Source organism: Heteronotia binoei, chromosome 1, assembly GCF_032191835.1.
Source record: "Heteronotia binoei isolate CCM8104 ecotype False Entrance Well chromosome 1, APGP_CSIRO_Hbin_v1, whole genome shotgun sequence".
NCBI lineage: Eukaryota > Metazoa > Chordata > Lepidosauria > Squamata > Gekkonidae > Heteronotia > Heteronotia binoei.
The window spans coordinates 46,287,571-46,300,881 of NC_083223.1; the positions used below are offsets into that span (position 1 = coordinate 46,287,571).

Genomic DNA, 13,311 nt, shown 5'->3' on the forward strand with positions numbered 1-13,311 from the left:
CCTGGCCCACTGCCTCTGCAAGGAAGGCCTGGAAGAAGAGAGGACATCCAGATGTTAGTTGTCTCCCATGTCCAACATAATCTTAAAGTAAAATAGAACACTGACATGTCAAGTTTTTTGGTTCTTTGTTGCAGTGTAGCACCCAGGTCCATAAGCAAATGACATCATGCACCTATAACTGAACAAAGGGCGTTGGGGGTCCTCTTCTAAGGGGAGGGGCATGCTTGTTGCATCCATTTCATTTGCCAGCCATTCAAAGAATGGGCCTGCAAAAAAAAAAGTCAATGTTATTAGTAGAGGATTTTTTGTAAGTGCTTGATATTGATGTGTTTAAGTGCTATTTACTTAATATTATCATCCTCATTATTTCATCCTCATTATTGTTTTAGCAAATGAGAATGGCAAGAATAACAATTTGGGCACTTTTTAAATAGTCTGCACAGAATTATGCTGAGAGGTGCTAAGTCCCACCGACATTCCCAGATGCTGTATAGCAGCTAGAGTTTAATTCAATAATGCCCAGCACCAGTGGAGCATCCTCCTATGCCCCACTGGCCATACAGCAGCTGGCTTAAGTGAACTCCCTTCATCAGTATGGGCTGAAGTGCTTGCCAAGTTTTCCGGCCCTTCTCATTTGTTTCAAAGTTGTATCTACTTTTTTGGTTTAAAGCTTTAAAATAGTTAAAGACATACATTGTTACTTGTTTACTAACTCTGTTTTGAGCCAGCAAATGGCCAATCAAACTTGAGATGGGTCCATCCCGGCTCTGAATTTGGTGAGCACGACTGCCAGCTTCATATCTGCTCCCTCAGTGAAGATCTAACAGTCTGGTCTAATGAGATCTGCTTAAAAAAAAACCAACCTTAAGATCTCTGATACTGTATGAAGCAGCTGATAAAAAGGATTCTTTCATAGCCTCACAGCTAGTTAGAGACAGTTTCCAAAAATTCCTGCTCTGCCCTGAAGGGACCAGCTAATCCCATATGAAGAATGATGATGTTGTACTCTCTATACTGGCAAAGCTTTGAAACACTAGTTGCCTTTTTAAATGTATACACTTGAACCCATAATTTAGAGGCTGTGGTGAGCCCTACTGAAGTAGATTAGGAAGAATTGCTCGCTTTATAATATAGTTCAGGACTTTATTTACATTTTTATCGTATTCTGCTTTTATAGCAAATTATTCCATGTCCGGCCAGTCACACAAACGGATGTATACAGAGCAGATTCCAAAGAAATTCCTAGGATTTTCCAGGTATGCCTTTCAAAACTCATAATGCTAAAACAAAAGATTGAAGGGTGGGGGAACAAAGTGACATATCTTTGTCAGTGATTGGACTTTAATGTTTTTTGTCTGTACAGTTATCTTAAAATTCTCTGTATTTCTTCTGAAAAAGTCTATAAATTCAGAAAAGTTCTTTGAATCACTCTAACTTAGATCAAAATTATGTACTTTGGTATGCTTAGTTTTTTTAAAAAAATAGGTGGTCAATTTCCTCCCCCCCCACCACCTTCAACAGAAATATGTTGTTCTTTTGTAAGTTCCCTGGTGTTCTGAAGCATTTCCATGTATGTTTGTCAGAACTGCAAGTTGGGCTCATATCACTGTAGGAGTAATGAACAGGATGTATCCTTCTATATCAACCATTTCTCATGTTTGCATACTTCTAGACTGGTTTAGATGTGTATAAAAGCTTACAGGCATTACATACATACATGATATCTACCAAGTATGCCTTCATTACTTCAAGTCCTGACATCCACACACTATATATTCTGTTTGAACTGGACTTCTCTCCATAAATCTCAAACTGTATAGGTCTGAATTATTTAAATGCAGTACAGTAGTTAAACTCATAAAATTACAGGAAATGATAGTACAGTTCAGTCTTTTGCATGCTGGGGCCTTTATCTGCATATGCCTTACACAAATATTATGACTATGTATGGGCAGGACACTTGCAGTGTTGTCTGAATTGCCTCTCTGTCACTGCTCTTTCTTCTTCTAGCTGTTCTTTTTCTACCTTCATTTTTCATTTATATTCATACTTCTTGCAACAATACTGGTTTTCTTTTGAGGAAGTATGCATTGTATCTTAAGTAAGCCAAGCTTTGTCTTTTGTTGTTGCTGTTCTAGATCCTGTATGCTAATGAAGGAGAAAGCAAAAAGGAGCAAGAATTTCCTGTAGAGCCAATGGGGGAGAAGTCGAATTACATTTGCCATAAAGGACATGAGTTCATACCGACTCTCTATCACTTCCCAACCAATTGTGAAGCTTGTATGAAACCGTTGTGGCATATGTTTAAACCGCCTCCTGCTTTAGAGTGCCGGCGCTGCCATATCAAGTGTCATAAAGATCATATGGATAAAAAAGAAGAGATTATAGCACCTTGCAAAGGTACCAAGGAAATAAACACTTCGTATAACGTTGGTTGGTCTGTTAGGACAGACCCAACACCATTTGTGTGACTTCTGCAATACCAGCAGAGTTGCTTCAAAGAGTAGAAAACTTCCCTGCTTTTCACTGTTGGGGAAGAGAGTCTATCCATATATGTTGTTAACTAAGGTGCATTTGTATATCTATTATGAAATATAATTGGAAAAACAGGATACATTTTCAGAATGCACGGGTAGATGCTGACATGACTACTATAGCAAGAGTTTTCAAGAGCCCCTTTTTACTTAGACTTTTCTATCAAGGAATCCTTGTGGCTTGTAAAAAAAAATGGAGTTCTTGTGTTGGCAGGTACTTCATTCAAGCTGTTGGGACAGGGAAGACTCTGTCTTATTCCATTCTCAGTGGGAAGTTCCATGTTTCCAGCCCATTAGTTGTATATTTGTGTTCATGCTGTTTGGAAGGGGTTTTTGTTGTTGTTGATAGCTTTAAGCTCAATTCAACCAAGATAAGCACCTTTTTATTGAGGTGGAATGGGCTCAGCTTTAGTTAGTTGCAGCTGTTGTCTATAGGAATGATATGCTCTGTGTTTTTTAAAAAATATATAGTTAATTGAATTTACGTGTCTACATTTTGAGATGCCAATTTTAATATTTCAGTAAATTATGATGTTTCAACGGCAAAGAATCTACTACTGTTAGCCAATTCTACTGAGGAGCAGCAGAAATGGGTGAGCCGTCTAGTAAAAAAGATTCCCAAAAAGCCTCCAGCACCAGATCCTTTTGCACGATCTTCTCCAAGAACTTCCATGAAGGTACAGCCAAACCAATCTATCAGACGGCCAAGCCGACAGCTTCCTCCAAATAAACCAAGGTAAAAATACCTGCACAATTTGGCAGGTTTAAATTGTTGTTTTTCAGATCACTGCATTGAGCAGCTCACATGGTCAAGTACAGACTCTTGTTTCTCTGAAAAATGCATCAGTTGTAGCAGTATTTATTCATTTAGCCTGCTTGTTGTAACAAGACTGTCATTTTATTTTAATCCTCTTTTCAAAAATGCTCAGAAAAGAAATGATTGGCTGCTTATTGTAGAAGCTGCCAGTGGAGGTATAAGACCATAGTACATATCAAACTTTTTACATTTAATAGTAAATCCATTTATTCAGCAAAACATTTTTTTTGTTTTCAATCAGTTTGCATTCCATGCTAATTAGTAATATGGCTTGTGCTGATGTGTTCCATTAAAGTAAGTTACTTGAACTTGAAGGTGAGACTTCCCTTAGCTGCAGATATATAGCTGCAGATATATATCTCAAGATATATAGTGTTGAATTTAGAATTCCCATTATATCAGATCAGACCACTTTTCTACCACTGTCCTGTCTTCTTACGGTGGCGGGGGAGGAACCAACTTAAACTTTGTGAAACACTACTCTGATTTCTAGTATTAAGACAATGGAGATGTGAGCTGAATCTGCCTGTGGAGCACTTTGGTTGGCATGATCTGCTCCCTTGTGTTAGTTTGTGTTTGTTTATATTTGTTTGTATTTATTTATTGTTTAAATTTATATCCTGCCATGCGGGGTTCAGGGCGGCTCACATTTTAAAAACATAATAAATAACATAAATCAATAAAACAATTCTGCAAGACAATAATTAAACACACCCAGGTTGCTCAGAGGTCTGTGAGAATGCCCAAGATCGAAAGGGTAGTGGACAAACACCCTTTGCAGCAATTAAATAGCTAAGTCAGAAGGGGGCGGGGTGGATGCCAGCTCAGGGCAGCGCACACACACACACACACACACACACATATATATATATAGTTTAAAAGATTAAAACATAATACTAGAAAAAAAGTTAAAATACAGTTCTGGACAAAAATCACAAGATGGCAACAACATAATTAAAGTGCTCTCAGAGATTTTCCCTTGTATGTGTGCTCAGTTGCATTGCTTATTAGCAAGTAGCCAAATTCCCACCAATCAGTACATAAAAATATCTCTTCCTCTTCCTTCAGTAACCCAAACACAAAACAACAAAGCAGTTATCAGAAGGCTAATACACACTTAATAACAGAATTAGAATCCAAGTTTCTCCTTTAGACAGAAGGCTTAAAATATAGGCCGAGAGGCAAAATAGCTTAGAAACTTTAGTACATTTCAGAAAACAGTTACACAGTTACAGAAGATAGTCAAGCATAAAGCATAATTCTATAGTCTAAGTCTACAATCTGTTAGGCTACATTTTCCCAGTTAGAGTTTAGAGTCAAAGTCTCTCAAGACCCATTTAAGTTTGGCATGACCAGCATAGAGACAGCCCCCTGTCTCTATCCAAGTCAGCCCAGGCTGAAATCAACAAAGGCTTGTTAATTTCTTGGCATGACCAGCAAAGAGACCCCCTGTCTCTCATGCAGGCCAGTTGCTTCTGTTCAAAAACCCAGGATATATAAAGCCTTATCCCCATAACCTTATCAAGTAATCTCTATCTTAATATTATGAATTCCAGTTACTGCAGACGCAAATCCAGATGGGGTATCTTGCTTCCTCCCCATACCATATAAGGACATTCCTGTCCTAAGATAACTTTCAACTTTAACCTAGTTTCTATTGACCTAGATTCTCAACCTAAGCTGTTGGCTTGGCTGAGAGCAATATAACTGCTTTGAATAGTGCTAAATAGATTGGAACTCTTGTTGCCAATTTTATAAGAGACCCAACCCAAAAGAAATTCTGCCACAAAACCTAATGACAAAAGCTTATTTTCTCACTTGCCATTTTAGCTAATAACTCCACACAGAACTCAGATTTCTTTCACATTCTACAGCACCCAATCTCTCTTCCCCTCTCCCACATTCTAACTTTCTCTTCTCCACTCTGAACCCACCAGTCAACTACACTCCTAGGGCATAGCTACCATCCAATCATAATGTGCTTCAGTCACCCAACCGGCCCTCCTTTCTTACTTTAGAGACCTGCAATTTAAAACATAACAACATGTATATGAAACTCCACATAAAAATAGAAATAAGACACACACAAAATACTTACATTGTGAAAACATCACATTATATATATCTTGTTTTGTGAGTATAAACACCTGGCTAACTTTAGCAGCATGTATCTGCTATGAATATTTTTGTATGTTTTCTCATTAGAAATCACATCAGCCAGAATCGATCATATTGTCTGAATTCCCTGCAACTCAGTACTGCTATGCATTTGCTATGATGTATAACTATTCATATCCTGTAGCAGTAGCGCCTGCTATTATGTATCCTGGTGCCCTTCTTTTCCAAAGCAGAGAGCCTGTGCTGCTTTCCTGCATCTCAGTGGAGTAGAAAGAGCTTCAGAACACCCTAAGAGGTATCACCTTTGGGTGTGTAGTGGAGTGCCTATTTCCTTATAGGCAGTTGTCTCCATATACAAAGACACTTGATTGTTCTTGCCTCTTGTGGCAGCCATTTTGTCATAGTGCCCACTACCTTTTCTCAAAAATCCAAAAGGACCTGTGGTCATAAGAGCCTTATTAGGCTAAACCAAAAATCTTCATAGGGTTCAAAAATCTTTTAGGTAACCTGTGCAGCTTTACTGCTTTTCTTCCAGTTGTCCACCACACTCTGCTTGGAATAATCTTACAGAAAGCACTGCTGCTGTTCTACCTTGAAGTTATGAAAGTATGATTGATGATTTCTGGGTCTGAACTGGAGGGACATTTGAACCCTTTTCATTTGTTAAAAAAATGTGAATGAAGACAGCATCTACCATGGCTGTTGGCTCTTACCTCTATCGTTTATTTTTATTTTAGTTCTGGGCCCGTTCTTCGAATTATTCTTCACTGATTTTTTTTTCTGTACTATGTGTTTTAACATTTCAACAGTAAGTAATAGGGTCCTGTGGTTCAAGCACAAATGCACGTTAACTGTGAGAACTAACAGTAAGAAAGCCTAAATGACAATATTTTATAAGGCATGTATATAATTTAGTTTTATACAGGGGGTATGAGGAATCTAAGTAATAGTAAACATGTTATCAGCATCTCAGTGTATAGATTGTGTATTGGCCTGCAATATGCTCCTACTCTTAAACCTTACAATTTGTGCTCCGTTTAAGATTTTTTAAAAACCAAAATAAAAACAATATTGTCATTTAGCAACACTCAGAACTGAATTTGTTTTCAGAATTGCATGAAAAGCATTTTTGTGCGTTTCATGCGTTGTCCTCTTGGTACATATAGGACGATGTTGTCGATTTATGGCTAAATATGTGATGTCAAAAAGCCAATCAAAAGGCCATGTTCAAAACAATTGTGAGAGGTATCCTTCATCTAAGGCTACATCTGGCTCTCATGTGCAGATTGATACACAGAGAAGGGGGCCGGGTTCAGAAGAGGGGATATTTTCCTGCAGACTCAGGGGACCCCCAAATTGGCTGAAAAATATGAACTGCCCCAAAATGGAGGGTTTCTAAGTCCACCTAAAACAGAGGAGTAGCCAACGAGATAAATCTACTGTGAGCGAAGTGGAGGAGGAGCCAGTAGAGCTAGTGGAGAGATTGTCGCTGATGCCAGTTGTTCCACCACTTCTCTGCATAGGTGGGGAGGAGAAGGAGCTGCCACTCATTACCACTGCTGACATTAGACTTGCCACCATAATCTCTCTTCAGCAGGATCCACCCCTTGCATGAGCCAGATGGGTAGGTGAAGAGATGGAAGTAGCAGACAGGCTGACCCTGAGTGGGAGGGAGGGAAGAATGGGATTCACACACACACACCAGTTAGTCTTGTGGGTCTCTGCTTGTTCTGATCTGTTCTACATAAAGTTAATGAGCTGAAATCCAAGGGGCATATTAAAGCTAGTGGACCTCAGTGCAGCCGTCTTTCTTTGGTCATCCCTTAATGTTTGCTAAAGGGCACTTCTAATTTCATGTTTAGTATTGTTCAACTATCATGTCCTTCCAGAATACCCCCTTAAACTTTTCAGGAAGGCAGAAGCACCAAATGTCTGTCAGCAACAATTCACTGCTAGAAATTGGTGATGATGCTGAATCTTGCAGGTGTAAAGACAGAGCATACTCCACTTTTAAAACTATATGCTGAGCGCAGAAATGGAAAAGATATTAAAAGTACTCTGTGATATTTATTTACAAATACTGGCGTCTCCTTTTCATGGAGAAACTGATTGTTTGAGGTGAGATACAAGATTAAGCAATATGACATTAAAAACCACATAGTGTCTAGTCCAGTAGGTGAAAGAGGAGCTGTTTCTGTTTGATACAAAGGAATGTTTGTTGGTGGTACAAGATTTTGAGCATGAACCTTTGACTCTCTGTCTCTTGTAATTGTTTTAAATGAAAAATGTAATATATCCAGTCTATTTTGGTGTCTTTGGCTCCAGTCAGCTAAATAGATTGTGAGTTTCTGAACTAGCTGAGAGCCTATCTCTGACAAAAGAAACCAGTCCCTGTTCATATATCAAATTATGTACTGTTGGCACTGGATTTACAGTTCATGTAAGATAATAAAATGGTCTGCACTTTTTAAAAAAGAGAACATAAGTGGTGAAAGAGTACTAGTCCTACTTTTTCTGTTTTTTTTAAATAAATATTTCAATAGCAAAGAATCAGTATTTCTTTAAGTGTCATTCACATACCTGATTAGAGGGAGTGCTGAGGATCTTCTTAACTGACCTTGGGTTGAAAGGTGGCATGGAACTAATGTATGCCTTCTGTCAAATCTGAACTTGGTCCCTGTTAACTCAGAATTGCATGCTGCATAGCCCAGCACAGTCTGAAAGGCATTCTCCTTTTCCCATGCTGTGCACTTGGGAAAAGTTTCTTCTGTTACTTTACCAGCTCCACAGTTCAACAGGACATGAGAAAAAATTAAATAAAAAGGTGGGGATGAACGGAAATAAGGTTTTAAAATACCAAGATCTCGCCAGATTATCTCAGGGGATCTCAGTAGTATTTTATTTCCTAGAGAGTCACAGTTTCTTTTGTAAATTGGAGGCATGTTGGTAGGGAAAGGATCAGTGGGCAAGTACAAAAGTCAAGAAGGAAGATGGGTGTGAGAAGTAAAACCAGAATAGGATTGGGAAAAGAAAAATGAAGTAGAGAAAGGGGGAGAAGCTGCAAAGGGGGGGGGGAGAAGAAAAGAGAAAGCTGAAAGGAAAGCTGAGGGGGTGGCAGATAAAGGTGGGTGGTTTGGAGAGGCTGGGAGGGGCTAGTGGGTGGGAGTTGCAAGGGCTGGAAGGATAAAGGAGAAAAAACAACATGGGAAAAAGAGATAAAAGGCAGATAGGCAGATGTGAAAGGCAAGAGGGGGGATCAGGGAAAGCTGAATGGGAGGAGGGGAGAAATGGAATATATGAGTAGGATGGGCTGCATGGGGAAGAAGAAGGCTAGCAGAGGGGAAACAAGATTTTCCCCTTTACAACTCTCCTTATATATGGACGCGCAGACCTAACTTATTCAAACCCATGCAATCAACTAAGATGTCTTGAATCAAGCATCAGCCCTACTTTTAACAGAATTATTTTCCCTCCTAAATCATGGCAACATTTTATTATCTTAGACTGTCAACTTCAGCAGTTTTTCAAAAGGAAGTCAGCATACTGATTCCTTTATTTCCACTGTTTTGGGGGGTACTGAGTTATGGTAAGGAGAGCCTACCTTTATTAAACAGTGGCAAGCAGTTCCTCCAGCAGAACAGGACTTCTGTTTATGGAAAAGAGTAGTGATGCCTGCTGATGCCACTCAGCTCTCCACTGTGCCCATTTTGAGCGTCTGCTGACTAGCAGCAGCAAAATTTCAGGAGGCCCGGGGAAGCAGGGAAGTTCCACTCCTCAAACTCTGCGGATGACTGGATACACACCAATAGAATTTAGTTTTATTTGACATACATGTTCAAATAAGTTTACATGTTTCAAAACACAAAATAGAAAAAAAATACATATTGGAATGGCTTTTATTATGTTGAGAATGTTTTTAGCAAACTGTGGCTCATGAACTTCAAAACCTCCTTTTCCAGATTGCTTGATTTGGCATTTAAAGACTGGGATTGGTCATTTGATGATGTTGATGATATAGATGTTGGTGATGATGATGATAACGATGTGTTTGATTTCTGAAGAGGAAAATGGGGTGAATATCAATAAGAATGGATTGGATTTCTCAAAGCATGCCGTTTTGGATTTTGTCCAGCCAATAAAGTGTGTGAGCTTAAAACTCCCTCCCACAAAAGTCATTCTATACAAAAATTTTAATGACACAATATGCTTCTGACCTCTGTTCCCTGGAGAGGATGGGGGAGGAGGAATTTCTTAAAATCCATAGCTTCATCTTGGTATTTTACAATATGCCTTTTCAAGTATTTATTGCTAACTGTATGCAGTCAGCTTTTAAACAATCAAAGCTGTGGTTTTGTTTAGTTCATTATACATTTCTGCATGCTCAGAGGACTGGCATACTGTGTTTCCTGCTAGTACTTGTAATATCTACATGTGATGTGGCTTTCTCCGCACTGGTGTGCCTTTTTAAAAATATTATCGAACAGTGCATTTATGAAAAGCAATCTGTCTTGCAAATGCATGCAGGTGTGCAGTGATGTGCCTGTACCAAATACAGTTTCTAAGGAAGATTTGTTTGCATTGCAAATAACTCTTAGCAATTGTTTCTTAAAGTATCCCTAAATGAAATCTAGTGGTATATACAAATTTCAGGTAGTATTTTTTTTTTTATCTGAAAAGTTCTATAGTTTAGTATTTCACTAAATTGAATGGGAAAAAGGAAAGATGGAGGTTTCCAGACTTTTCTGCAAGTGGGCTCCCTTTTCTTCTCTTCCATTCTTCCTTGAGGTCTGCTTTTCCAAACCTGCCCCTGCCACTGAGAAAATTAAACTGGCTGAAATGGCTCTCCGTGCATTGCTGCAGTGGCACCTCAGCCGCAATGTGGATTTACAGTGACAAGTCTGTGTTGGCCTGGATAGGAAGCTTAAGAGGGAGATCAGTACAGATTAGTAATCTTAAATTACTGCTTAGTCAATGGCTGACTTTTATTTACATATTACTTTCTTTTCTGAGTGCTCACCAAAGAGAGTTCCAGATTGGTTCTGGCTGCAAGAGCTTTCTTGTGTATGTTTGAAAGCAGAAAGCCTCATTCCGTTGCGTGAGAAGAAACTGTAGCAGGGTGGTGTTTGCTATTTGTTTTAAGAGCAGTGCAATTAACATCAAGACCTGAAGATCACAAAATAATCTGCTAACCAACTTTTTTTTTTCTCTTTCTTTTCCAGCTAACTGCCTTCTGTAAATGTGGTCACTGTTGAAGGTGATTTTCTTCCCACTGAAATACTGTATCCCAAAACAAATGAAATATATATATATATATATGCTCCTGAAAGACAGCTATATATAAATCTATAGCAAAGGTTTACAGGGAGGATGTTTTTTGTGCTGCAAAACAATTTACTAATAATTCCTGAGTGTAGTTCCATTGGATGACTGATCAAATTAGGAATGAGCTGAAACTGCAGAGATACTCTTAAATTCTTCTCTTCTGTGTTCCTTGGAGAAAACTGACACTACATTTCACAAAAGGATTAGAAAGTTCAGGAATAGAAGAAGAACCCATCCCTTATCCAAGTTCAGTAGAGAAATGCCACCAGCAAGGTGACAGAGGAATTTGGGGGGAGAGGAGAGAAGATTCTGTCACACTGATGACTGCATCCTAAAGAAGTGACCATATACTGTGTGTATGTGTTTGTGTATGTGTATATATGTATATTATATTGTACTGTAATGCTGCAAGAGGGTTTTTTTAAAAACTTTCCACTTTATTTTTATACATATTAATCATATACCATTCACTGCAGTTGCAACTATGCACTTGTATAAAGCCATATTTTTGAAGTTCATATCATTCATACATGTATATTGAAAGCTGCATGTCTGCATTGAGCAGATTAAGTATAATGAAAGTTCCAAACAGATGCTCGTTTCATTTGTTTTTAGTGGGCAGCCGTTTTACTGGTTTTGAATGCCTTAAATTAATTTTGTTCCCTTTAAAGTCTATGCCCATTCTAGATATTTAAGAGAAAAAAATAGAGATTTACCAGCTCTTAGAATGCAGTTTTGCTTTGTTACAGAAAAATATAGTGCACTATGTTTACATATAATAGTTCATATCAATGTCAGTTTATTTTGAATGTATATTGAAAGGTTTGGAAGGGAGGAGGGGGTCAAATACTGATTTTCAGAAACAGTGAACTGGTAGTATTAAAACTAATATATAGCTTTCATACACAGCTCAACTTTTCCATTGGACTCTTATTTACAGACCTCAATATTAGCCATTAACTTCAGATTCCCCTAAGTGCTACAAAACTTCGTTCTGCCTTTTTCCCACCCATACTATCAAGGTATTTTGATTTCTTGGGATGGGGGGAGGGGACAGCTGTTTTTACATTCTTACCGCACAATATCTAAGGATTGTCACAAGCCCCTTAATGACTGAAACATACTGTAGATGTATTTTAAACCTTTTTTTGTTGGAATCCCGGTCTCATAGCCCATAGCTGTAGAAATAGGAAGATAATTTCAGTTGTGTGTTTTTGAGAATATCACTGGGAGGAAAAGGCCTCGGAGGCACTTAAATCTGATTTTTTTTTAAAAAAAATGTACAAAATATAATTTGTGAGCTCATTTATTCCATGTCCAGAATTTATTCCAGAAAATGGATGTTTTATACAACTACGGTATGCTATGTTAAACATGTTGGCAGTAAAAGACATATTGTAGCCTCCACCTCAGTCTGTTTTTTAAAAACATATACATATATATGCATATGTTGTGTGTGATAGTATGCTAATATAGAATGTAACATTTCAATGAAGGAAATAAGACATTTCACTAGAGCTATGTTCATTAGTAACAGAAATTATTTGGAAGGAGAGAACCAGGAATTGTGTAATATCACAACAATAAAAATTGGACTTGGGCTCTCACTAGAGTCCTCAAGGGAACAATTCACCAACCAGGGCTCCTTTGCAGTTCCCACCTGCTTCACTGAGACTTCTTCAGGAGTAACATACAACAGGTTTAATCTCAAAGCATACTGGGATCCATTCCCATGCTAAACTCCATTGAAATTAATAGGAACTGAGAGAAGGTCCTGGTAGATTGAACCTATAAGCACCTCTTTCCACTAATACACTTGATACTTACCAACTGTATAGTCAATTATATAATTTATGCACATTTTTTAAAAGCTGTGCATCCCACAGTTTAAACTGTAGTTTTTACCATTTCAGTTATTCCTGAAGCCCCAATGCACACCAAAAGGTTGTTTTACCATTTTGCCTGCTTGCTTCGAACAGCCAGAGTACAGCATATTTTAAGAAATGCATATTTTGCATACAAATCCTGTTTTCAAGTATGTGTACAATTAAAACTATTTCCATTCACTGAAGGCATACATATTTTATATATAAATTGTTAATTGTGGGAAGTTCTGAATTGGAAAAAAATATATTTTTAAATAAACTTATTTGAGTAAGATAAAATCATTCCTGATGTTGGCAAGTTGATGGTTATTTTTTTTAAGTATGCTTGTAAATCACAGAGAACTGTCTCTTTAGGATTTCAAATGATGAAAAGATGGCACTCACCATGATGATTGGAAAATGCATGATACTTAACTTGGGGAAGATTTTGAATATCTTATCTTCAAAATAGTGTCATCTGATGGCCCTTTTGCCAGAGCATGAAGGAACCCGATCAACAGTGATCTCAATAGGTGTATTATACAGTACTCGGTTGTTTGTCAGAAGCATAATTCTAGTGTGGTCCAAGGAATCAGACTTTCAACACCTCTCTCTGGCAGTTGTTCTCCATACAATTGAGACCCACACTATCAAG

General features: G+C 38.1%; 1 protein-coding gene across 1 annotated transcript in view; it reads left to right on the plus strand.

The window, feature by feature from the left end:
- ROCK2 (Rho associated coiled-coil containing protein kinase 2) overlaps window positions 1–10,744 on the plus strand; it is a 115,548-nt gene extending 104,804 nt beyond the window's left edge. The window contains exons 29-33 of the mRNA XM_060233879.1: window positions 1,178–1,256; window positions 2,139–2,400; window positions 3,057–3,270; window positions 9,429–9,541; window positions 10,689–10,744. Of these exons, the coding sequence (XP_060089862.1) occupies window positions 1,178–1,256; window positions 2,139–2,400; window positions 3,057–3,270; window positions 9,429–9,528 (655 nt within the window). The 3' untranslated portion in view covers window positions 9,529–9,541; window positions 10,689–10,744. The remainder of the gene's footprint in view (window positions 1–1,177; window positions 1,257–2,138; window positions 2,401–3,056; window positions 3,271–9,428; window positions 9,542–10,688) is intronic.
- Window positions 10,745–13,311: the final 2,567 nt, after the last annotated feature.